This window comes from Hirundo rustica, chromosome 19, assembly GCF_015227805.2.
Source record: "Hirundo rustica isolate bHirRus1 chromosome 19, bHirRus1.pri.v3, whole genome shotgun sequence".
Taxonomy (NCBI): domain Eukaryota; kingdom Metazoa; phylum Chordata; class Aves; order Passeriformes; family Hirundinidae; genus Hirundo; species Hirundo rustica.
The window spans coordinates 10,964,893-10,988,716 of NC_053468.1; the positions used below are offsets into that span (position 1 = coordinate 10,964,893).

The following is a 23,824-nucleotide window of genomic DNA, read 5'->3' on the forward strand; positions in this document are numbered from 1 at the left end:
GTTTCGCCTTCCATTGGCCCAGAGCCGCACAGGGGCGTGTCCATTTTCGCGTGGCTCTAAAGTCGCTCGTTGGGACGGGGTCGCTGCTCGGAGCGTGATTGGCTGGAGGCGCCACGCTTGGCGGGCGGTGATTGGCGGAGCGGGTGAGGCGGGGAAGAGCCGCGCGCGGCCATGATGGCAGGCGTCGCTGGCGTGGAGGAGGTTGGGGCCGAGTGGCAGGACCCAGACCCGGCTTCGACTCCGACGTGGGCTCTGGCACTGACCCCGGCCCCGGCCTCCACACCCTCTTTGTCTCTGGCCTCGGACTCTCTCCAAGCCCTACAGGATCTGACCGGTGATGGAGGGGTGCGCAAGGAGAAGCTGTGCCCCGGCTCCGGTCAGCCCGTGCCCCCATCCGCCTCCGTAGCAGGTAGAGCTGGATCTGGGACCTCCAGAGCCTCCTGTGGGCCGTGGGAGCTCCCGTGGCCAGGGTCGGGCACCCCTGTTAAGGATGTCCCAGTTCTCTGGCACAGGTTGCCCCTTTCCTGGAAACGTTCAAGGCCAGGCTAGAGCAACCTGCTCTAGTGGAAAGTGTCCCTGCCCATGGGCAGGGGGTTGGATTGGATGAACTTCAAGGTCCCTTCCAACCCAAACCATTCCACAATTCTTGCAGTCTTGCCAGGGCTGTTGTCCTGGAGTGAAACTGTCCCAGCTCAGCCTGGCTGCCGGGGAGGGGGGCTGTTCTGAGTGCTCTGCAGTAATGTTGTGCCTAAATTCATAGGTAGTTCAGGCACCAGTAACCATCTCCTGAGCAGCTTTTAAATAGGAATTATTTAGTCTGTGTTCAGCAGGACCAAGAAAGCAAAAATCCTGGAGTGAGGGTCTGGTGCTCGTCTCTGTCACCTGTGTCTTGGTGTGAGTTTTGTCTGAAGCAGGTATCAAAAGAAACAGAGAGAGCAGAACCTGTTGGGAAGGATCCCCCAAGACTCTAATGTTGAGGTGCTGGTGGCTGGCAAAGACCACAACAAGAACTTAAAAGTGCTGATATTGTACTGTGGTGTGTCTTTTCTTCAGAGACTGTCTCCTCTCCTTACCAGTATTTTAACACTTGGGATACCGTGTTTAACTTCTTGTGGCTGACACATTAAATGAAAAGACATCTTGACCTTGAGGAAAGAGGGATTTCTAGGGCCCACCTTTTTTCACAGTGACGTTTGAAGCTGGAAGTTCCTGAAGTGCAGAGCCCTCGTGGTGTGTCAAGAGAGGCCCATTACAATGTATTTACTGAGGCAGAACTGTAATTACAGATGCAGAGCTTGGGGTGGTGGTACATTCTTCCCCTTGTTCCTCTTTCCAGAGCTCCAGCTCTTGTTAGGGAATTCTTTTTAAGTATTTCTGCATATAACTGGCGCATTTTAATTTGCTCATCTGAAGTTTCCAATTCTTAAAAGTGCAAAATCTCATCTCTTAAATAGCTCAGTACTCTGAAGCAGCTGCTTTGTCTGGGAATGATGCTAAAGCACACAGCACTTGGCTGCTTGGATGTGACCGGGTTTCTGGTGTAAAACATAAGGGTTTGTGCTGCCTCTCATGTTCTGTAGCAGAACAGAAAAAGAGCAGAAAGATAACTGGGTGGTTACAATTCCTGGTATGCTCCTGATGTTGCCATTAGGGGATATGAAATCAAACTCTTCCTTTTCCCTTCTCCCCACTCCTCATTTTGGGCTAAACAGTGAAGTACTCCGGGTACCTGGGAAATTGGAATAAGCCCTTCTGTTCAAACGGGAACAGCAAGTATCCAAGGCTGATGAAACTTGGAAAAGGTAGGTTTGAGCCACAAACTTTGTCCTGGGGTTTGGGATTGGAGTAAGGCATTTGGGGACCTGGGGCTGTATTAAGGCATTTCAGTTTAAGTGCTACTTGGTGTCTTTTGGTTGTTTGAAACTTTTAACAGTCCATGGAGTCCTAAATCCTCCTGTTTCACATGGGAGATGGAATTTGGACCTGCTTACCCTCTGCCTGGGAGTGGTAGGGAAATGTTTCCCCCCGGCCCTCAGGTATTTTTAAATCTCCTGAGAGGAGATTTTCCAGGCTAGACTGGTCTTGGAGCATGCTGGTCAGTGGGTGGTGTCCCTGCCAATGGCAGGGCTTGGACTGGATGATCTCTAAAGCCCCTTCCAACTCATCCCACTGAATTTACAATACCACATGCTTGGTCCCACAGAAGGTTGCCCTGATAATCCCTTCTGGGTGCGTGAGGGTGTTGGTGTTCATTAACCTCACTTATCGCACCCCTCGTGACAGACATCACACTGTGCGGGCTGGAGATCGGGCTGCTGTCTATGCGCAAAGGAGAGGCTGCGCTGTTCATCCTCGCTCCAGAATACGCCTACGGCCAGCGGGGCTGTCCTCCCTTCATCCCCCCAAACACCACGGTCCTCTTCAAGGTGGAGGTGCTGGACTTCATAGACTCAGAGGAGTGCGACACGTTCTTTGAGTTGACTTGTGTGAGTTCCCTTAATAAGGCTTGAGACTGAAATCTGAAGGGTGAACCGTCGTTGTCCTGTCTCACAGTTGCTGTGGCTTGTATGTTACGTGTGTTCAGGTGAATGCTGGTGCAAGTATCCGGTCCCTGGGCTTCCAGCTCTGCTCTGGTCCATATGCCTGCCCATTGTGCCCCTCCATGTCTCGCTCTGTTTGCCCTCCCATGGAGAGGGAGAAGGTGGGATCTGCCTTTGTTTGCTCCTCTATGCTGGATGGAGTCAGTGGAACAGCTCCCATTTATTTTTAGTTTTATCAGAAACCTCATGGTTGCACTAGAGGGCATCAACTTTCAGGAATTTCTTTAAGGAACAGTAAGGAGCTGCAACAATCCTCTTCAGTCTGCAGTATCCCAGTGCCCCACCAGCCCCCACCCTTTGTCTCTGCCTCTTGGCTCCTCTCCCAAGTGTTCCTTCCCTGTTTTTTTTCCCCTGGGTGACTTACGGTGCTATTGTTAATTCGCCTTCTCTTGTCAACGGCTTTGGGCTGTAGTTGTGGATCCATGAGTGGAGGCAGAAGCTGATGGAGGAGGCCCTTCAGTCCTCTCCAGCCTCTGCACAGGCATTTTCCCCCAGAGCCCTGTGAGCAAACCACACTTGTTGCGCTCCCTGCTTGCCCTTTGCCCACCCATTTTGGCTGACTGACCTCTCTCTATGAGCTGGTTCCAACTTGTGGACCCAAAATAAAACCTGTCCCTCCTTTTTTTTTTTTTTTTTTTTTTTGAAATGATTGTTGGGGTTTTTGTTTTGCTGATTGGTGTCTTTGTGAGTGTCAGCCTGTCCCAGAGCCGGCCTGAGAGCAATTAGAGCAGTGTAACCTTTCAAGCAGCTTTGTGCCAGTGGCTGCATTTGTGTTAACTCAGCTGTGTGCTGAAAGAGTTGGGCAGGTTTTAAGGACGCATTCTTGCTTTTTTCAGTCCCCATTTGGGCCTGGGAAGCTTCCTGACTTCTTCACTAGGAATAATCAGGACAGGAACCACTGTCATGTTTCAGCCTGGCTGGGGAGATACCACCTGGTGGTGGCCTGGCCTTGGTAAGGACCTGGCTTCTGCTCTGTGAATAGGAGGGGGCTGTGCAGGACTGTCCTGTGGTTATATATATATATTTATATATATAACCTGTTTATATGGTCAGCATGACTAGTCATGCTGAGAATGCCATGCCTTGTTCTCTGCCTGTTTTCTTTAGTTTGAGCTGAAATTCAGATATTTCTTCACACAGGAGCAGCAGGATAGAGTTCCTCTAGAAACGGTGTTGAAAGTGGCAGCCACTGAGAGAGAATTTGGCAACTACTTCTTTTACAAGCAGCACTTCAAGATTGCCAAGGACAGATACAAGAGGGTATGGCACCAGGAAAATGTGGGCTGTGATTTTGGAAAGCTGTGAAAGAAGGGATTATTTTAGCTTACCACGACAGGTATGGGTTAGAGATCAAATAACTTTGTGGTATTTTCCAGGCGTAATTTGTTGCTTCAGAACAGAGCTTGCACACCTGGTTTTGTGTGAGCAGCAGTGGTAAATGAAGGCATAGTTACAAAATCATTTTGGTTGGAAAAGCTCTCTGAGGCCACCAAGTCCAACTGTTCCGTAGCACTGCCAAGGCCACCACTAACCTATGTCCTCCAGTGCCATATCCACAGGGCTGTTAAATCCCTCCAGGGATGGAGACTCCACCACTGCCCTGAAAGTGTTGTCCAGCCTGTGCCGGGGCTGGACAGCACTTTCAGTGAGAAATTTTCCCCAGTATCTGACTTGGACCTCCTGTGCTGCAACTTGAGGCTGTTTTGTCCAGCTTCCTTGGAGCAGAGCCTGACCCCCCATCTGACTGCACCTTCCTGTCTGGGAATGGTAGAGAGTGAGAAGGTACCCCCTGATCCTTTTTCCCACGCTGAGCTTCTTCAGTTCCCTCTCCAGGCAGGGTAAATGCTCAATTATTCTCAAACTGAAAGGCATCTGCTACTAGGTGGAGATGATTCAAAGTTGCTTTTGCTTGGTATTTTTGAAACAAAAGTACTTTGACTTGCCTTCTTCCCTGTAAGATTTCCATATTTATCCTTAAAATCTGAGTCCCATGTCCTTTTTTTTTATTCTGCTTCTTTCCATGGTGAGTTCCTAAACCTGTGGTTATATGGTCAGTGTGACTAGTCATGCTGAGAATGCCATGCCTTGTATATAGAGTTTTGATTGTTATTACTTTTAAGTTTCCTAGGTGAGTAGAAACATGAGTGTAGCTGTTGGATGGGATGGATTTCTCATTTTCCATGATGGATTTATTGTGCACTGGATGGTTTTCTCTCTCTGCTCAGGCACTCTCCATCCTGGGTCGCAGGTCTTCCAGTAAGGCAGAGCAGAGCCAGATCAATGCTTCCAAGCTGCTGCTGTTCCTGAATCTCTCACTCACTTACCTGAAACTGGAACGTGCTGACCAAGCTTTGAAATACGGGGAGTTAGCCCTGGAGATGGACCAAAGAAATGCCAAAGCACTGTTCAGGTGTGGACAGGTGGGCAAATAAATCATCATGGAACCTCCCAGCCTGGCTGTGGAGGGAGCCCAGAATGAACTGAGGAGAATATCTGAACTCTGGGCTGCTGCAGCAAAGTGGTTTGTCTGCATCTGCCCTTTTGGAAAGTCTCTCTCTGGAAGTGTATCACACCAAGCTGTTCCTGCGGTGTACCTGAGTTATTTTTCTCTGTCTCAGGAATGTTTGTTTTTGCATGAGGACTGAAAAAGGACCGTGGGCCTGTATTTATCTTGTGCTACATCTGTCTTCTTTCCATGACAGGCTTGTCTCCACATGAGGGAGTACAGCAAATCCCAGGATTTCCTGACCAGAGCTCAGTGCATCCAGCCCTTCAACAGTGATATCAACAATGAGCTGAAGAAGCTGGCAAGGTGAGAGCCCTCCTTTCCATGCCTGGGGAAGAGATAGTATTTGCACAGGCTGTAATACCAATTCCAAAATATTTAAAATGTTCAAAAAACCCCAAATCCCCTAACTATTGGGTTAATAAGTGACTTGGGGAAACACATGTGGAGAAGACAGCTTGAAACATTTTTCAGGTCCAGAAGCTGCAAGTGAGGAGCTGGAAACACCCACCTTTTCCATACATTTCTTTGGTTGGATGTGTGTTACCTGACTTGTGAGCAGATTAAGGTTAGGGCGGGGATATAGGGGCTACTAAAGTGCCTCAAACCCAGTGAAATACAGTTAGCTGATGCTCCAGCTGTTAATGTTCTCAATAAGTATGATTTTCATTCCCTTTAACATGTGTTGGTTAATTTCAGCAGCTTTTCTGCACTGTAAGTGCTTCAATGAACAATTCTAATATTCATTAGAAGTGAATTTCTTGCCATCTTGGAGATAATAAATGAACAGCTGAGAAGATGAATTCTTCCTTTGCCCACAGGAACTGTCCTGCCAGCTTTAGTCATGCCCCAGCCCTACCAAAACATGACTAATGCTTGTCTGTGCCCTCCTGATGCTCTTCTTTTGAAACTGCCAGAAGTATTAGCTTTTCCCCAAAAGTGTATGCTGTCCTGGCACTTTACTGAGGCAGGAGCAATGCTGTCCTTAGCTCTGGAGCTCACAACGCAGCCCTTGAAAACAAGCCCTCTTCTGTATGTCAGTACCAGGCACTTGGAGAAAGGCAGCAGTAACATCTAAAATGAGTGGTTGGTGCTCCTGGAAAAGCCAGTCTGGTGGGCTGAATGCCTTCCACCAGGGGATGTGTTGGTGGAGGGCTGTTCTGTCCTGTGTATCCATGTTGTCTTTAATAGTCTGTCATAAACCAAGTCTTCAAATTTATTCTGTTACTTCTGAAGTACAGAGAGCATGTATTCATCCTTATCTCCCGCTGGATACAGAGCTACCAAACTGTGCACTGATGGCAGGGAGTTCTAAACTGGGTCTGTCTGACTGCTCTTGGGGGCTAGTACATGTACAGTGGTAGAAGGCCTGATTCTAGAAGTCTCATGTATTCACTTAGATTTGTTTGAAATATGTTGGTAGATAAAAGAGAAATCTTGCTAATCGTGTTGAGGTGGTGTGGCCGGGAAGGAACAAGGCGTTTCCGCCTTGATCAGCTCCAGCTCTGTAGAGAGCAGCACATTCAGTGAGTGTGTCAGAACTGAATGGTGCTGTTGTCCTGGAGTCCTGTTTCACTGCCTGTTAAAACTGCTGTATTTTTTGCTTTTAACCATGGAATGTTAAAATTGGGTTGGATGTGACTTTAAAGGTTATTCCACTGCTGTGGGCAAAGACTCTTTTCACCACACTGGAGTGCTCTAAGCCCTGTCCAATCTGGCCTTTAACACTTCAGAGATGGGGCAGCCAGAGATTCTCTGGGCAGCATGTGCCAGGGCCTCACCACTCTCACAGGGAAGAATTTGTTCCCAAATGTCCCATCTAACCTCGCCCTCTGCTAGTGGGAAGCCATTCCCTCTTGTCCTTGTCCAAAATCCACCTCCAGCTATCACGGAGCCCCTTCAGGCAGAGGAAGGGGTTCTGAGGTCTTCCTGGAGTCCTTTCTGGGTGAGCACCCCTGCTGTCCCAGTCTTCAGAGCAGAGGGGCTCCAGCCTTTGGAGTATCTCCATGGCCTCCTTTGGACTTGCACCAGCTGTTCTGTCTCTTTCTGATGTTGGATCGCAGAGCTGGAGGCAGCACTGCAGGAGTGGTCTTTTGCCTGTGACAAAGAGTGGAATTTTTTTAGTGTGAAACAGATGAAGCAAGTGTTACTGGGTGTTGTTAATGAGGCCTTACCTCTGGTTAGATACGTAGTGTTGCCAGCGTGCTCTTGCCTGAGAACTTGGAGTGTGATCTGAAAGATGCTTCAGAAATGGAATATAAATCAAAATCTTGTTCTTAGTGGCTTTTCACTTCCTTACTGAGTACATTTATACTTTGTTAAAAGCATGTTGTGTGGTAATCATCGAGCTCCCTTTTGCTGTCTAAAACAAAGCTTTAGAATGCATCTGTTTACTGGCTGAAACAGGTTCTTGGTGAAATCCCCTGAAGAACAACAGGCAGAATCCAGGGTGAGAGGTACGGAGAATGTGTCTGGTACCAGCTGTGGTGGATTTGGTGCAAATTCTGCTCCTGGATCTGAGAATTTTGTTGGAAGGCTTCCATTGCATCAAAACCAGAATGAATTTGGGTTCTTCCAATATCTGGCATTAATCTGTTCCTCCAAACAAGGAGCTCTTGGATTTCCTGCTGTCATAGGTGTGGGAATATGCCACCTACAGGTGGGCATCCTTGATCAGCAACTTGTGTGTGAGACTTACCAGGAGAGATTTGCTGTGCCAGGATTTCACACCCTCTGAGGTTCTGGGCCCCAGAGGTGCTGAGGGCTGCGGCTGAGAGAGCCTGAGCCAGCCTCTCATTGGGGCTGGTTCTAGTGTGTTGCACAAACCCCTCTGCTTTTGACCTTATATGGCAGCAGATGCAGGAAAGCTGAACTCATGGACAGCCACTGGGACAGTGTTCCCAAACTGAGTCACCCTGCAGCTCAGGGATTCCTTACCAGTGAGGTGAGAGCACAGGGAACAGAGGATGCTGTGCTTGGAGAAGTTCAAATGGAGCAGACTGGAAAGCTTTTGCCATCCTGTGATGCTGGCAAGGAAGAGAGAACAGAGGAGGAAACATCTGCCTTGTCCTCTTAGTCCAGACACAAATCCCTGCTGTCTCCTGCCCATCCTCTGCCCGGATCCTATATCCATGGTAGATAACCTGCTCTATGGCAGTTGGGCCATAAAGGTGTGCTAAAAGAACTTAAGTTTATGCACTTAAGAAGTGCATAAGGACTCGCTAAAGTATCTCACAGCACACAGATGGGGTTCCTCTGCACTGTCCCATGCTTCCAAATCTAGTGTAGAAAGTACCTGTCTCACAGAAGGCAAATGATCTAACTGATCCCAAGCAGAGCAGAGACCCAAGGTCTGGGGATGAGGCATGACATTTCCAGCTCTCTTTCCCTGACATTATAGAAAGAAGGGCTTGGAAGAGCTGTGTCTCTCCTGCCAGCACACTCTTCCATTATGTTAATTTATTTATATCCAGAAAAATAACATTATTTTCAGGTTGTGACACTGAGGGTGGCAGAGACAATCTCCAGCCCCTGATGCCATCCTGTGCTCTACTTTGCAGGTACAACAAGGAGTACATGGAATTGGAGAAGGAAATGTGCTGCCAGATGTTTGACCCTGTCAATTCTTATGGCTGAGAAGAAATCAAGGTAACCAGGTTTTAAAAAAGGCTGAGTTCTCCCAAAACCTGCCATGTCTGTAGTGTTCTCAGGTGGAGAACCTGCGTCTCTTCTGGGGGGAGGCTTTTGGAAGCAAAATAGAAAGTGTTGGGAGTGTGTGGAGAGAAAGGGCAGGACCTTGAAGAATCTTTCCTGTGAGGCAAAGCATCTGTGGGACAGGGACCTGAAACTACCAGCAGTTGAGTAAGTTGTTTTGTTGTTTCCTGTGCTGCTCATCCTAGCTATTCCTGGTCAGAGCCAGGGGCTGAAATAGCTCTGTAGTCTTGTTTTCCTGCCAATTAGAAGAAAGAAAAAAACCAAGTTCCTGTCAAACTTAAGAACTGAATTTCCTCCTCCCCTCCAGTGCCTCTGTCTGGAGCTGTTGGAATGCCTCACTTCAGAAAAATCTAAATATTTTATTTCTGGGGTTTTTTAAGTATTAAAAGAAGTCTGTTTGGATAGAAAGTTTCAAGTAGATGTTTTGGGCTCTTTAAAGCTTTAAGTCTTCTAGCAAAATTGACAGGTTTATAAATGCACAAAGGCTCTTTGATCATTCTTTTTTTTTTTTTTTTCCTCAAAGTCTTCAGGGGGTGCAAACAGGAGTGAAAGATCTTTGCTGGTTTCTTGCTTTTGGGGGAAAACCCTAGGGAAAGAGTTCTGTAAAATGACAACATCCTTCTGTCATGAACCATTCCCAGCTTAGGGCCATCAGTTTGCTCCTGTTGCCTCTCCTGCAATACAGGCAGTACCTAGCAGAAAATTAATATTGGCAGCTTTACCATCAGCTCTGGTGTTTAAAGTTGTCTCTTTGTGCTTGCAAGGAAGCTAAGGCAGTGTTTGAGGAAGAGATTGTATGGAATGGTGCTTCCTAAAGGAACACAGCCTTCTCCTGGCTGGACATGCCTCCTTGTGGAGCCTTTACCCTTCCGCTGCCCCTGTGCTCTGGTCCAGTGTGGCCTCAGAGCACAAGTCATCCTGCCCTGGGTTTGGGATGGTACTTAGGAGATGTGTTAGCAGGTGGTGCCTGCCCTCAGGAAAGGAGCTCTGAAAGGGCATGTAAGACTGCTGAGGTCTTGTGCAGAAAGTCTGTGGCTCTAGACTTGGCAAAAGGCTCTGATTTTCCACTTGCTGTGTTTCAGGAAGTTTGCAGTTTGAATGCTTGTAGGACCTTGGCTCTCATCCCTGGTGGTGTCTGACCTGGGAAGCTCTTGTGGGGCTCTAGGATCAGCTGGGTCTGGTTTGTGATGGGAGTCAGGGTGATTGTGGTGATCCGCTGGGGCACCAGACAGGTCCTCCCCTGGGAAGGTTGTGTGCCTTCTTGTTTCCCAGACAGCGTCTTGTGAAGATGCTGATTTCAACACATCTGGTGTAAGTAAACCAGTGATTTTGGTTAGAGGAGACTGAGAATTGCAAAGGGAGGGGAGAAATCTCTCCTGTATGCAAGTTTGAGGGCTGGGATGAACTGCTTTTCAACCAGTTTATCCACCGACTCCTGTGTGTGGAGTTCCCCCACTTTACACAGATGATGGATAGCTGTCAGTCAGAAATATTTCCAAACTTCCTTGAAGTTGATTTTGTTGCAGTATTAAAAGAAAACTAAGTGTCCCAGATGAACATAAATCACTGAGACCCAAACAAAAATCTACTGTTCATTCATGGCAAAATAAGTCCTTTACTGGAGGAGGTTCCTGCAGGGCCCTGTGTGAGCTGGAGGTTGGGCTGCTGCTTTAAAACTTCGCTATGCATTCAGATAGGAGCAGAGCAGTTCCATCAGGAGCTCCTGTTCTCTGTCAGAGACACTGGGAATTGGTTGGAATTGAGGCAGAGCATTCCTTACTGTTTTCCAACAGCTTTGTGCCAGTTAGGTTTAGGGCACAGGCTGTATGGGGACAATTTGGCAGGCCAGCTTCATCCATTCTCTGTTAGATACTGAATGAGGATGTGGGGTGGGAATGCTCTCTGCAGTCCATGGTTAATGGACCACAGTGGAATCACAAAAGTTAGAGAAAACTTCCCTATATACCAGCTGACAGGTGCTTGTGGAGCACTGAGCTGCCCTGTGGTCCAGCTCCTGAATGACTCAGAGCTTAGTTGTGGCATCTCTTCCCTCCTGAACATTGCTGCATCCATCCCTTGCTTCAGAGCTCTTTCCCAGGTGGGACTTCTGTGCCTTTGGTGAACCCTGCTGTGTTCCAGGAACAAAGTTCATTTCTCTGCACTGAATAATCCAGGACTGTATTGTATAATTACACTCAAACCTGGGTAGGCCGGAGCATCTTCCTTGTGCCTGGTATTTTTGCAAGGGATTTTGCAGTGATAGGACAAGGGGGGATGGCTTTAAGCTAAAAGAGGGAAGAAATTCTTTCCTGTGAGCGTGGTGAGCATCTGGCACATGTTGTCCAGAAAAACTGGGGCTGCCCCATCTCTGAAAGTGTTCAAGGCCAGGCTGGATGTGGCTCTGAGCACCCTGGTCTAGTGGAAGGTGCCCCTGTCCATGGCAGAGAGTGAAAAAGATGGGGTTTAAGGTCGTTTCCATCCCAAACCATTTTGTAATTTCTGTATCCCCTGCCAGCTGTAGAGCCCGGTTCTTCTAATTGCCACAAACATCTTGCTCAGAACCCATTTCCTACCTTTTCAACGGAATTTCGGGTCAGAATAGGTCTTACCTTTGGTGAAATGCAAGGCTGCTTGTGGTGCTTCTTGGGGGGAATTCAGAAGTACTCAGAGGGAGACGGAAGCACAAACTCCTTTTTAAATCTATCCTGCTGCAGCTCCTTGTAAATCCCTTGGGTCTCAAGCTGGCACCTCTCAGGGTTTGGTTTATTTACCTGTCTCTCTTCGCTTTGTGTGGTGCAGGTATGTAGAGCCTAGTTTCCTGGGATGTGCAGAGCTGGAAGTCCTCCTTGGTGTCCCCTAAACTGCAGAGGCCTCTGGCTTTTTTGGAGCTTTTTGTTCTGCTTTGATTGAAAGACCCATCAGAAAAAAAAAAATCCCATTGCTGTGTTGCTGTGGTCCTTCATAAGAGAACTAAATCATGAGGAGTGGGGGAAACTTCCCTAGGAATGTCTGGATTCTAGCAGGGGGCCCTTGGGTGATAGTCCTGTACCAGGAGGATGAGTCTCTGAGCTCTTATTTTTGATTATAAGTGAGCCAGAGTTGAAAGTTTGTCTCTAATATGTATCTTAGCTCAGTACAGAGGAGAAGGGGTCCCAGGAGTTGGGAGCACAGAGGGGGATGTTCCAGTGAAAACAAATAAGGCTGAGATTACGACCGGAAACAGTACCTTTGAGGTCACAGGTGATTGCCATGAGTAGCAAGTTCTGCCAGTTCCAGTGGTATTAATGGGTGAGAATTGGCTGCAGATCTGAGGCTGTGTCACCAGGTAGAAGGGACTGTAATTGGGCTCAAAATCAGCCGCAGTTGCCAGTTGAACTGACTTAGTAAGCTGCAAGAGACTTGCAAATAAATTAAGATGTCTGTGCGTAACACAGTCCTACCTTCCAAGCTCCAGACTTGGAATAAACAGCAACTTGCTCCTTCTCCTCCTGCTCTCCCTTATTCCTGAGCAGGTCTGAAGTGTACCTCCTGCTGATTTTGTCCCTCCTCACTGTGACTCAACAGAGAACCAGCAATTCACTCCTCCTTTAGAATATGCAAATTCTTGTCCCACTGAGGTGTCCTGTGCTGCAGAGGAAATTGTTTAATCTTTGCTTTCTTCTGAGCCTTGCTGGGTGAGGGGGAAGGCTTGAAAGAGAACTTAATTAAGCATTCTCCTTGTTAAGAAGAGGAAGGAGAGAAGCTTTAATGAGGTTGTTGAGTTGGGGGTTTTGTTTTCCCTCCAGCTCTCTCCTCTTCTAGCATCTTGCACTTTTTTCTAAGGATTTCTGCAATTCCTACCTACACTAGTACCTGTAATACCTCTCTGGAAGGATCCTGGCCTCTGATCTCTTCTGGAAAGTGAAGAAATTACTGCAGCACCCAGTTTTAGGGACCCCTGATATGCTTTCCCAGTGGACATAGATGCACTAGGGCTGGCTTTGCCAAACTGGGAGGTCTGGCCAGGACATAGAAACCACAAGATTATGTGAAATGGAGAGTACAGAGACCTGCGCAACATCCCTGTGTGCTTGTTCTTCAAGGCTTTGGTGAGGTATTGGTCCTCCAGCCTCATCCAAGGATGGGCCCTCGGCTGTTCTCTCTGATACAGGAAGTGCCTAAAGCCTGTAATTTCCTCTTGTGTTCAAACACAAAGCTTCCAGATGAGGTAGGAGTAGATTCCTGGCTGCAGTGCTGAAAGGAAACTTGCTGACAGGAGGTTGGAGCCAGGTGGGGTTGGGCTCTGCACTCAGGTGACAAGTGACAGGACAAGGGGAAATGGCCTCAAGTTGTACCAGGTTTAGATTGGATATTTGGGATATTTTCATGGAAAGGGTTGTAAAGCATTGAAATAGACTGCCCAGAGCAGCAGTGGAGTCACCCTTCCTGTAAGTGTTCCAAAAGTGCATGGATGTGGGACTTCAGGATACGGTTTAGTGGTGAATGTGGTGGTGCTGGATTCATGGTTGGACTTGATCTTAGAGGGTTTCTCCAGCCTTTGTGATTCTGTCCTCCAGCTCCTGCTTGCTAAAGGTCATGTGGCACTGGTCCTGGGAAGGCCAGGCTGAGACCTCAAGGGATATCCCTGTGTGAGGTTTTACTTCCCAGAGCCTTTGCCAGCAGCTCTAATATAAAATAATCTGGTGTTACAAATCAGTAGAACATGAAGAACATGCTGGGCTCTCTTCAGTCTCATGAAAACAGCTGATTTATCATGCAGGTAGAGTTTAAAGAGAATTGGCTATGTCTAAAATGGGAATTTCTTTATGATGTTTTAGCTTTGCAGAGCATTCAGAGTCACTGTCCCTCACTTCTAGCAGCAAGGAGGCATGTGATTATCCTAAGTTTTTATCTGAGTTATAATATTTAAGGCCTCCTTTCTTTCCCCCTCGAGCTGTGCCCTGTCTGGGCACCAGTCCTGCTGCTTTGGAGGCTCCAGACTTTCCTTCTGAAAGACTTTCCCTTTTTCTTAGTCTTTAATCCAGGGATTTTAAAAGATCATGGATGCATATTACTGTCCTGATACCCTTCAGGGGAAGTGCTCTCCTGGTTTTAAGAGAGTGATAGTCCGAGTCCTGAGACCTGCCAGCTCTCTGCTCTGGTGAGCAATGAAACACTGACAAGCTTGAGCAGAGTTTTAAATGCTCTACTCGGGCATTGCAGTAGCTGTGATGATACAGGGACAGCTGAGATAAAGGAAAAAAGTGCTGAGGGCCCTCAAAATTGTTTGTTGTGGTTTTGAGAAGCACTCATTTGCTTGGGACCTCCCAACCTCCCAGGCTGTGTTCATTGTTGTTCACTTGTGCATGGAATCACTGAATCACAGAGTTTTCAGGTTGGAAAAACCCTCTAAGTTCACAGAGTCCACCTGTTCCCCCAGCACTGCCAAGGCCACCACTAACCCCTGTCCCCAGCTGTCACATCCACACATCTCTTAAACCCCCCCAGAGATGGAGACTCTACGGCTGCCCTGGGCAGTCTCTGTCTGTGCCTGACTAACCGTCCTGTGAAAAAAAATTCCAGAATATCTGAACTAAACCTTCCCTAGCACAGCTTGAGGCTCTTCCTTCTTGTCCTATTCCCTGGGAGCAGAGCCCGACCCCCTGGCTGTCCCCTCCTGTCAGGGAGTTGTGCACAGACACAAGGTTCCCCCTGAGCCTCCTTTTCTCCAGGCTGAGCCCCTTTCCAGCTCCCTCAGCTGCTCCATACTGGAGTGTCTTTTCCATCAGCAGCAGCACAGAGCACCTGATGGAACAGGGAGCTGCATCCCTGCCAGGACATCACCTGTGTCTCACACAGTGGCAGCAGCACTTTGCAAACAGAGGATGCTTTTGGCTATTGGCGCCAGGAAATCCCTGCAGGTGTTCCATATTGAGGGAATGAGCTTTTGGAAAGGCTTCTTGCTTCAGAAGCGGGGAGTAGTGTCTTGGCACTGTTGAGAATTGGTTTGCGGAGCTCAAGAGTTATTTAGTAAGGATAGACATGACCTTAATGTGCCTCTTGTGCAAGCCCACCCTACTTTATCAGGGTCTGTTGATTCCATAGAATGCTGATACTATTGTCATAGGGGTTATCTGAGCACTTGAGGGACTGGGAGCTGCACTAATGATCAGTTTTCAGCTCCAGCCTGCTGGGTGAAGTCCTTCCTGAGTCAGAAGTGTGTGTTGAAGGGTTCCTCACTTCTTTCACCTTCCCATAATTGTTCCTCTTATGAGACCTCTTTCTCTCTGAACAAGAAGTTTTGCTGCTTTGGCTGGATGCAGTTTTAAGGGTTTGGTTTTTAAAAAAAAAGGGGAAAGACCTCTGCTTTATGTTTTTCCTTTTTTCTTTATGTATCATTGTCTTATGCCAGATCTAAGCAGACTTGACTTCCATCACTTTAGGTTTGGGATGGTAGTGCATGTCATCAGCATTCAGGGCCTTTGGAGTCAAGACTTGTTACAGATCTCTGGAGAATTCCTCCTGCCACAGAGTTGTCTGGCATACAGGCAGATCTTGGAACTCACTGTGGATCTTCTGCAGAGCTGAGGATCTTGGCAAATTGACTTGGATCAACAAAAAAAGTCCCAAGGAAAAAAAAATTATGTAAGTGCAAATCTTCAAATGGCAATTGAAGTTCATGTAGCTTGGCTCTAGAAAAGAGGAGCAGCTTCCACTTTCCTCTGTGGATATGGGCATTTATGATGGGGCTCTGATTTTGGACGTGGGAAGGGTGAATGTCTGTGCTTGTGTGCTGCCATGCTCTGAGAATATATCCATAGCCACCTCAGCCATTGGAGTAGCCACTTGAAGATGTCACAGCTGGACATCTCTTGAGAGCACTTACAAAGAAAAGAGGAGGGCATGGCTGACTGCAGAGCCACTTCCACAGTGAGCATATAAATGGTCCCCAATTAGGGAATTTTCTCCCTAAGGCAAGTCACATGCTCAGAGAAAGCTCCCTGGGATGGCAGTGCCTCATGCCCAGATAAATTAGGACAGGCTGGCATTGTAAATAGCTTTTCCTCTCGTGGTGTAAGGGTGGATTGCCCAGCACTTAATAATATAATGTTATCAGCTGCTGAGAGCACCTTGGTGCTTCTGGAATTTTATCTCAGCGTTCCAGAGCCTGTCAAGAGCCTCTGGTGGAGTCCATGAGAGCGTTCCCTCCTGGTCGCAGTGTTTTTTCTCCAGAGTGGCAGTGCCTGTGGGGCTGGTCAGGCTCGGAGTGAAGAGCAGTTCTCAGGCAGTTGCTTTTGACAGTTTTGGCTCTTTGTTGATGCGTGCACATAACATCTGCTTTCCCAGCCAGGCTCGTGTGGAGCCATGGTGTAGGATGTGCTTTATCCTTCTGGCTACTGAGTCACAACTTCCCTTCTTTTCTTCCTGTGCTCTCTTGTGAATCCCGTTTAGGTCTGAACAGAAGCATGGAAGAGGTGGTCTGTTTCCACTAAGAAGCGAGGTTACATTTCTCTGAATATCCTCTGAGGTCACTTTTCTGAGATGTGAAAGCTTTCCAGACTGCCACCACCAACCTGATTTCTTGGACACGTGTCTTGAGGAGTGCTCTTCTCACTGAGGGTTATCCCAGTGCAGCACTCTGGGAACTGCTGCCTCAAGGCATGGGGGCAGTGAGGGCTGAACTGGCAAGAGCAATCTTTAAGTGCACAATTCTGAGTTTTTCAGTTTCCTCATGTTTTGACAGGAACTTTATCTGCTGTGTTTGGTGCTTCCCTTACAGCCCTTCTAGAGACGGAGGCAGGAAAGGAGGAGCTGCGGAAGATGCACCTGCAGTTTTTTTATGCAGAAAAGCAGTTAACAAGTTGTTAAGCCTTAGTTAAACATTAACTGTTAATTGTGGCTTCAATGCCGAGTAAAGGTGACTGTGATTGTAAATGACCTAGTTTGTTACTCCCTGTGAATTGATGATCAGCTTTGTAGTTTCAAAGGATGAGTTAAAATAGCTGAGACTAACAGGCTTGGGTGTAACCTTCAAAATCTGGCTGAGTTGCTGCCAACCTGCTGAAGTGAAGGAATCAAATCTTGGAGAAGGGTTTTGATTGGAGTGTGCCGTTCTCCTTCATTCAGGAGCAGCACTGGTGTTGAACCCCATCCACCTCCTGGGTCTGCAGGGCCATGTGGTTCCCCTCCACTTCTCTTCTGATTGTGGAGCCATTAGGTGTAAATGAAAGAGATAAACTGATCAAACACTCCCTGAAATAGCTTTAGGATTTCAGTTTGAATATTTTCTTTAATTAGCTGCACATAAAGACTTTATTACTTCAAATAACAGCCATGAAACCAGAAACCTCTCGGTCTGATCCTTTATTTTCCTGGTGCACAAGAAGCCTCAGTAGGTGTTGGCTTGTTCCAAATTAGACACCTCAAACCACAGCTGACTGCTGGTGGGAACACCCAGTGATCAGCTTTGAAGTATTCCTGTTGGGAACATGGCAAGGAACTGCTACGTGGAGATGGGATTAGAGTGTCGGAGCAGAGTGAAAGTCAGTTGTATTTCAGGAGGAGCAAGGATACTTTAGTCTAACAATGCACAGAACACTGTAGCACACCAAGGATAAGGACTTCTTTTTCCCTCTTGAAGCCTTTCTTTCCTTCTCCTGGTTGATAGAACTTTCTGCTGTGAACTGGAGAAATGATTTAAGTATTTCTCTCTCTGGTTCGTTTTCAAAGAGGAGATCAGCTGAAATGTCCTCCAATCATCTTCCTTCTTTATGCACTTCCTTTCCCCTTCTCCTGGAAAGTGCTGCCAGCCTGGACTGACAGTGGATATCTTGTGTGTCACGAACCTCATGTACCCTCAGTTCTGGAAGGTTTGGCAGTACAAGGAGGCCTATAAAATGGGGCTATAACAAGGGATTTGGTGCGTGTGGATGAACCAGGAGTGACTGCACTAAATCCCAGTTTGTGGTAGGCTGGAAGTCTCACTCCTGTGTTTCCAGCAGTCTTGAAAGTTCCTCAACTCTTTTATGTTTTTTTTAATCCTGAATTTTAAATTGAGGACAGCCTTTGTAAGAGGCACATTGTGCTGAATCAGACACAGTTTTCTGGCTGGGTGGCCCTTGATCCTAGGTTCTGTGTGATGATCCCATTGCTCCAGGGTCAGCAGAGGGAGATGAGTCATTGGGGGTGGGCTGGAGAGTCCTGATGTTCCTCAAAGCTCCAGTTATCCCGTGATCCTGTGGTGCCTTTCAGGGACGTATAATGAAAGAGTTGTGGATTTTGAGCATCATGTGATGCTTCATCTTCTCTTTTAGTCTGTAAAGAGGCCATTTCTCTCACAGTTCCTGGGGTGGGGGCGTTGCCTCCTGGTTAGCAGCCTGTAACTCATATCCTCTAAGGATCAGGCTTCCCTATTTTGCTACCAGTAATTTGATTTACATGTGCTGAAATAGCCACTGCAGCTGAGCTGGCTGGGCCAGCTGTGGTGGCATGTGGATGCTGGAAGGGTATAGAAATACATTTGGGCTCCTGGTATTCCTGAGCTGTGTCATGCACCTTTTAGATGGGATCCTTTAATCCTCAGAGCATCTGTAGGAGACAGATACTGGGTTGTTTTGGGAAAAGGTTTCCAAGGATTTTCTTGGTCTTTCATTTATTCTCTTTTTCATTCTGCTGGTAATCCTGTGGATGAGAGAGGGACAAGGCTTATGTTCCACCAGTATTGTGGTGCCTTTTGTGCTCACAAATTGGGGAAATACTTCCAAGTAGGAGTTTTTCTGTGTTGGTATTTTAAGAGGAGCCACTTGCAGCTACATCAAGAACAGCAGGATGTGACCTGTGGCAGCAGACACAGGGGAAGGTGCTGGATCTGTCTGAGGACCAGGGAGGGGAAGGTGCTCCTTCTGCAGGAGCAGAGGGAAAGCCCACCTGGGAGAGGCACTGGAGGAGCAGGTGAGCTTTTGGCAACAAGTTCAATGAAGACATTAGAAGGTGAGGTAGGTGAGCCAATTCCTGCTCGGTGGCCAGAGAGGTTCCCCTTTGAAATTCAGTGCTGGGAAGGAAGGAATCACCGCTTAAAAACAGTCCTGGTTGTTATCCAGACCAAACTGATGCTGCGCCAAGATACTAATTTCCTTCAGGTTACCCTAAAGAAGGGGAGGTATGGGTGAAGGCTGAGATGAAAGAAAGGTGTTTTGTTGGATGTGGAAATTGTCATTCACCTTGCCAGGGCTCCGAGACTGTCAAGGACCCAACTGCAAGCGGGAGTGATGGGGTGAGGTAGTGACTGCCCAAAGTGCTGGGTGTGTTCTGTGATCCATTGGTGGGATGCAGCCTGATGGCCAGACCTTCTGGTGCTCCTGTCCTGCAACAGGAAGGAGCTGGGGGCAGGGAAATATTGGGAGAAACAATAGAAATCTGGGTTGAGGAGAAATTCCTGTGTCTCATACAAGATTCACCTTTCTCCCAAAGGCAGAGTATCCAGGCTTCAGTTTCGCAGAACCAGGGTGGAAAAGTGTAAATTATGGGAATTAAGGATGACGCTGTGTAGGAAGGGAGGTGGCCCAAGGAGTGCTCTAGGGGTTTCTCTGAGAGGGCCTGGCTCATTTTTAGCTCTTGTCACTTAATACCCTGTTTTCTCCAAGTCTTTCATTTTAAGGTGATTTCACTGTGTTTGTTACACTCGTGCTAATTCATGGACTTCTAAGTGTTTCTTACAGGGCACTGGAGGGATGTGCTGGTAACCATGGTTGTTTGAGAGCTGAAATTAAATAAACTGTACAGGGAATGCTGGGGAAACACTGACTGTGATACTTTGTCATCCTAGGACTGTTCCAGCTGTCCAGCTCAGGGCACATGGACATCTCAGCATCACATGCAAGTTTTGGGAAAAGGGCCAGGAGCACTGTCTTACTTTGAGAGACTGAAGTGAAGGTTCTGTTTTTATACACAACCTGATTTTCCTGAAGTTTGGTTTGTTTGCCATGTTTTGAGGCAGTTTCCAGAATAATTGAATCCTGCTGTTGCAGAGAGGAAGGGGTTTGTGTAAATTCCTTCTCTTCTCCCATGCACAAAGTTTGAAGAAAACTCTATCCTGACGTCCTGTCTCTTGCAGATAGATTCCAGGCTGCTTTCAGGGAATTTGTCAGTGGGAGGAGAATGCCATGAAGTTTTCTATTTACACAGGTTGTTCTTAAAAAAATTATGTTTCGTATTTTTGTTCTGAGGAAATAAACCAACTTGAGCACTAAAGCTGGCAGGACTTGTGCCAATTTATTGTGCAAGAGTGATTAATGCCTGAAAGGAGCTGGAATTTGGAATGGGGTCTGTAGAGCTGGCTCCTTTCATGGGCAGCAGGTTGTTGCACTCTTTGTTTTGGCTGAATATCTCTGTGAACATTGATGTTAGATTTAAAACTGCTGAATAATACCATCTTTAGAGCAAACTCCAGAACTCTGTGTGCTCAGAACATGGGGTTGAGGTTGGGATTGAATAAATGCAGAGTCAAAGATGCTTTAAGAGCTGCAGCCCCTCTACTTTGGAGCCAGGCTGGGAGAACTGGGGGTGTTCACCTGGCTCCAAGTAAAGGCTCCTCTGAGTAAAGAGGCTCCAAGAGAGCTGGAGATGGACTTCGGACAAGGGGCTGGAGTAACAAGACAAGGGGAAATGGCTTCCTGCTGCCAGAGGGCAGGGTTAGATGGGATATTGGGAAGAAATGCTTCCCTGTGAGCGTGGTGAGGCTCTGGCACAGGGTGCCCAGAGAAGCTGTGGCTGCCCCTGGATCCCTGGAAGTGCCCAAGGCCAGGTTGGATGGGGCTAAGAGCACCCTGGTCTAGTGGAAGGTGTCCCTGCCCATGGCAGTGGGTGGAACAAGAGCAGCTTTAAGGTCCCTCCCAACCCAAACCATTCCATGATTCTGACTTCCACAGTCACGGGAGCCCAGGCTTCCCAGCCATCCAGGCATCACAGATGGCCTTGTCTGTCCATTCTCTTGGCCTTGCTCTTTCACAGAAGGGTCTAAAACTGTCTCCTCAGTCAGTAGTGGTTGGGCTGGCACCAAGAGGAGAATTGCAGAAGCATGGAAAATCCTGAGCTGAAGGGACCCACTGGGATTATCCAGTTCAGCTCCTGCTGGAGGGCCAGTGCATTCCTGAGCCCTTTCGTAGCCTGACACTAGATGGCAATGCCTCCTTCCCAACGGTTTTCAGGACTCCTGATGGCCTTTTAATCTGGATATCTGTCTTTCTCTGCATAAATTTCATGGTAACTGATTGGGAGTTGATGCCTCTTCCTTACAAGAAGCAGAGAACTTTGTGCTTCCTGGGATAAGATAGTTCTGAAGACATAAACATAGCAGGTTTTCCAGAAGGGGAGAGCTGTGCCTCCCTGGAGTTCCCTGACATGGGCCATGCTGGCACTTCCCTGCAAGCCCTTGGGTCAAACGACCATGGGCAGCTGTATCCATGAGTGGAGAGCTGGCACTTCCCTGCCCACCTATGATCTTGGAATGGCAGGATCTTCTGGACTTCAAACTGTGGGGACAAAGCCCATTGACGAAGACGTTTCATCTGCTAAACCCAAAGCATAGTAGTGATATGGCTGCTGTGGCACAGCGAGGAGCTTTCCAAGCCTCTGGAAGGTCCATTCCAGTCCTGCTGCCAGTAGCACACACTGCAGGAACAGCAGCTACCATTCCCTATCATCCAGGCCACGCCAGTTAATGGTACTTTACCCAGAGTCCATTGATAGGCAGGTTGATAGATTTCCCATGGGGATCCCTCCCCTTCCCCCCCCCCCGGGCTTTTTTTTCCCCCCCGGCTTTTTTCACCCCTCCCCTTTTTTACCCCTCTTGCTTTTCCCGTCATTCTTTTCCACCCTCTTCGTTTCCCTCATTCTTTTCCCCTTCTTCTTCCCCTTCTTCTTTTCCCCTTCTTCTTTTCCCCTTCTTCTTTTCCCCGCTTCTTTTCCCCTCTCCTTTCCCTTTCTCTTTTCCCCTCTCCTTTCCCTCTTCCTTCCCCTCTCTTTCCCTTTCTCTTTTCCCTCTCCTTTCCCCTCTCCTTTTTTCCCCTCTCCTTTTTCCCCCTCTCCTTTTCCCTCTCTCCTTTTCCCCTCTCCTTTTTCCCTCTCTCCTTTTTTCCCCTCTCCTTTTCCACCTCTCCTGTTCTACCCCTCGTCCTTTTCCCTCTCCTTTTCCCCTCATCTCTTTTCCCCTCTCTTTCCCTTTCTCTTTTCCCTTCTCTTTCCCTTTCTCTTTTCCCTCTCCTTTCCCTTTCTCTTTTCCCCTCTCCTTTCCCTTTCTCTTTTCCCCTCTCCTTTTCACCTCTCCTTTCCTCCCATCGCCTTGCCCTCCTCTTTCCACCTCATCCTTGTTCCCCTCTCCTGTCCCCTCTCCTGTCCCCTCTCCTTTACTTCCCTCTTCCTTTCCCCTCTCCTTTCCTCTCCTTCCCAGTCTCCTTTTCCCCTCACGTCCTTTTCCACCCAGTCCGTCACTTTCGCCCTCTCGCTTTTCACCCTCTCCTTTTCCCCTCTCATTTCCCTCTCCGTTTGCCCCTCGTTCCTTTTCCCTCTCCTTTTCCCCTCTCCTTTCCCCTCTCACTGTTCCCCTCTCTTAATCCCTCTTCCTTTCCCCTCGTCCTTGTTAGCCCCTCTCCTTTTCCCTCTGATCTCCTTTTTCCCCTCTCTCTTTTCCTCCTCTCCTTTTTCCCTCTCCTTTTCCCCTCTCCTTTTCCCCTCTGCCTTTCTCCCTCTCCTTTTCCCTTCCTTTTCCACCTCAGGTCCTTTTCCCTCGTCCTTTTCCCCTCTCCGTTATCCCCTCTCCTTTTCACCCGTCTCCTTTTCCCTCATCCTTTTGCCTTCCCCTCTCCTGTTTCCCTCTCACGGTTCCATTTCCCTCTCTCTTTTCCCCTCTCTCCTTTTCCCTCGTCCTTTTCCCTCGTCCTTTTGCCCCTCTCTTCAGCTTTTCCCCTCGGGACTGTTTCCGCCTCGATCCTTGTCCCTTTCCTTTGCCCCTCCATTGCCCTCTCCTTTTTTTCATTTTTTTTTTTTTTTTTTCGCCCCTCTCCTTTCTCCCTTTTGAGAGGGCATCCTTTTCCCCTCTCTTCCTTTTCCTCCTCTTTTGAGTATTTTCCCTTCGGACTCCTTTAGTCCTCATCTTTTTCTTCCTTCGTTCCTGTTTTCCCCTCGGAAATCCTTTTTTCCCCTCAATCCTTTTTTTTCCCCGCTCTCATCCTTTTTCCCCTCTCCGGCTTTTCCCCTCATCCTTTGCCCCTCTTCCTATTTTCCCTCGTTCCGTTTACCCTCGAATCCTTTTCCCCTCTCCGTTTTCGGTTCCCCTCCGGTCCTTTTCCCTCTCCTTATAGCGCACGTCTTTTCCCCTCCATCCGTTTTCCCTCGTCACTTTTCCCCTCTCCTTTTCCCCTCTCCTTTTCCCCTCTCCTTTTCCCCTCTCCTTACAATCTTTTGGCCTCTGGGCAAAATCAGAAGGTATGTTTGGATCCTGACTTGGCATTAAAGCAGAAATACTAGCCTTGAGTAAAAGAGACAAAAATCTCTACAGCGAACCACACTTTTGGGGTGGTAGTCAAAAAGCACTGAATCAGAGAAAAGCTTCCTACTAGAATTCCTAATCTTGTCCAAAATGCTTCCCTTTCCCCTCTGCATGAAACAGTTTTTGACAAACATCTTCTATGTGTTCCCTGGAGGAGCTGTTTCAAAACTTGGTCCCAGCTCAGCAATGGTCTTGTATTTTCAGTTTGGGTTTATCAAATGTCAAGCTGCAGCTCCGCAGCTGTGCTGGGTTTGCTCAATTCTAAGATTATTTGATCTCAGGGGAAGTTTTCCTGGCATGGCTTTTTGTCCAAACGTGAAAAGTTGTGCACCCTCAACCCATCAATCCAGCACCTCCTTGGGCTGCAAAGGTAAAGCCTCTTTGAAGTAGGAATCACAACCCCTGAGCATCTGTCACCTGAGCATCTCCCATCATGTTGTCCTCTCCTGCACACCACTGACCCCCCAAGAACACATAAGA

General features: G+C 47.8%; 1 protein-coding gene across 4 annotated transcripts; it reads left to right on the top strand.

The window, feature by feature from the left end:
- Positions 1-155: 155 nt before the first annotated feature.
- On the top strand, positions 156-20,037 carry FKBP6 (FKBP prolyl isomerase family member 6 (inactive)). Of its 4 annotated transcripts, XM_040082533.1 has the most exons (9): positions 156-409; positions 1,713-1,802; positions 2,284-2,486; positions 3,741-3,860; positions 4,826-5,020; positions 5,303-5,412; positions 7,513-7,562; positions 8,667-8,754; positions 19,625-20,031. In XM_040082533.1, the coding sequence occupies exons 1-9, from the start codon at positions 172-174 to the stop codon at positions 19,722-19,724; spliced, it is 1,194 nt and encodes a 397-aa protein (XP_039938467.1). In that variant the 5' UTR covers positions 156-171; the 3' UTR covers positions 19,725-20,031. The 4 variants fall into 4 exon arrangements, with proteins under 4 accessions (XP_039938467.1, XP_039938463.1, XP_039938465.1 ...); XM_040082529.2 differs by lacking the exon at positions 7,513-7,562 and having other exon boundaries at positions 19,625-20,037; XM_040082531.1 differs by lacking the exon at positions 7,513-7,562 and having other exon boundaries at positions 2,284-2,432.
- The last annotated feature ends 3,787 nt before the right edge of the window (positions 20,038-23,824 follow it).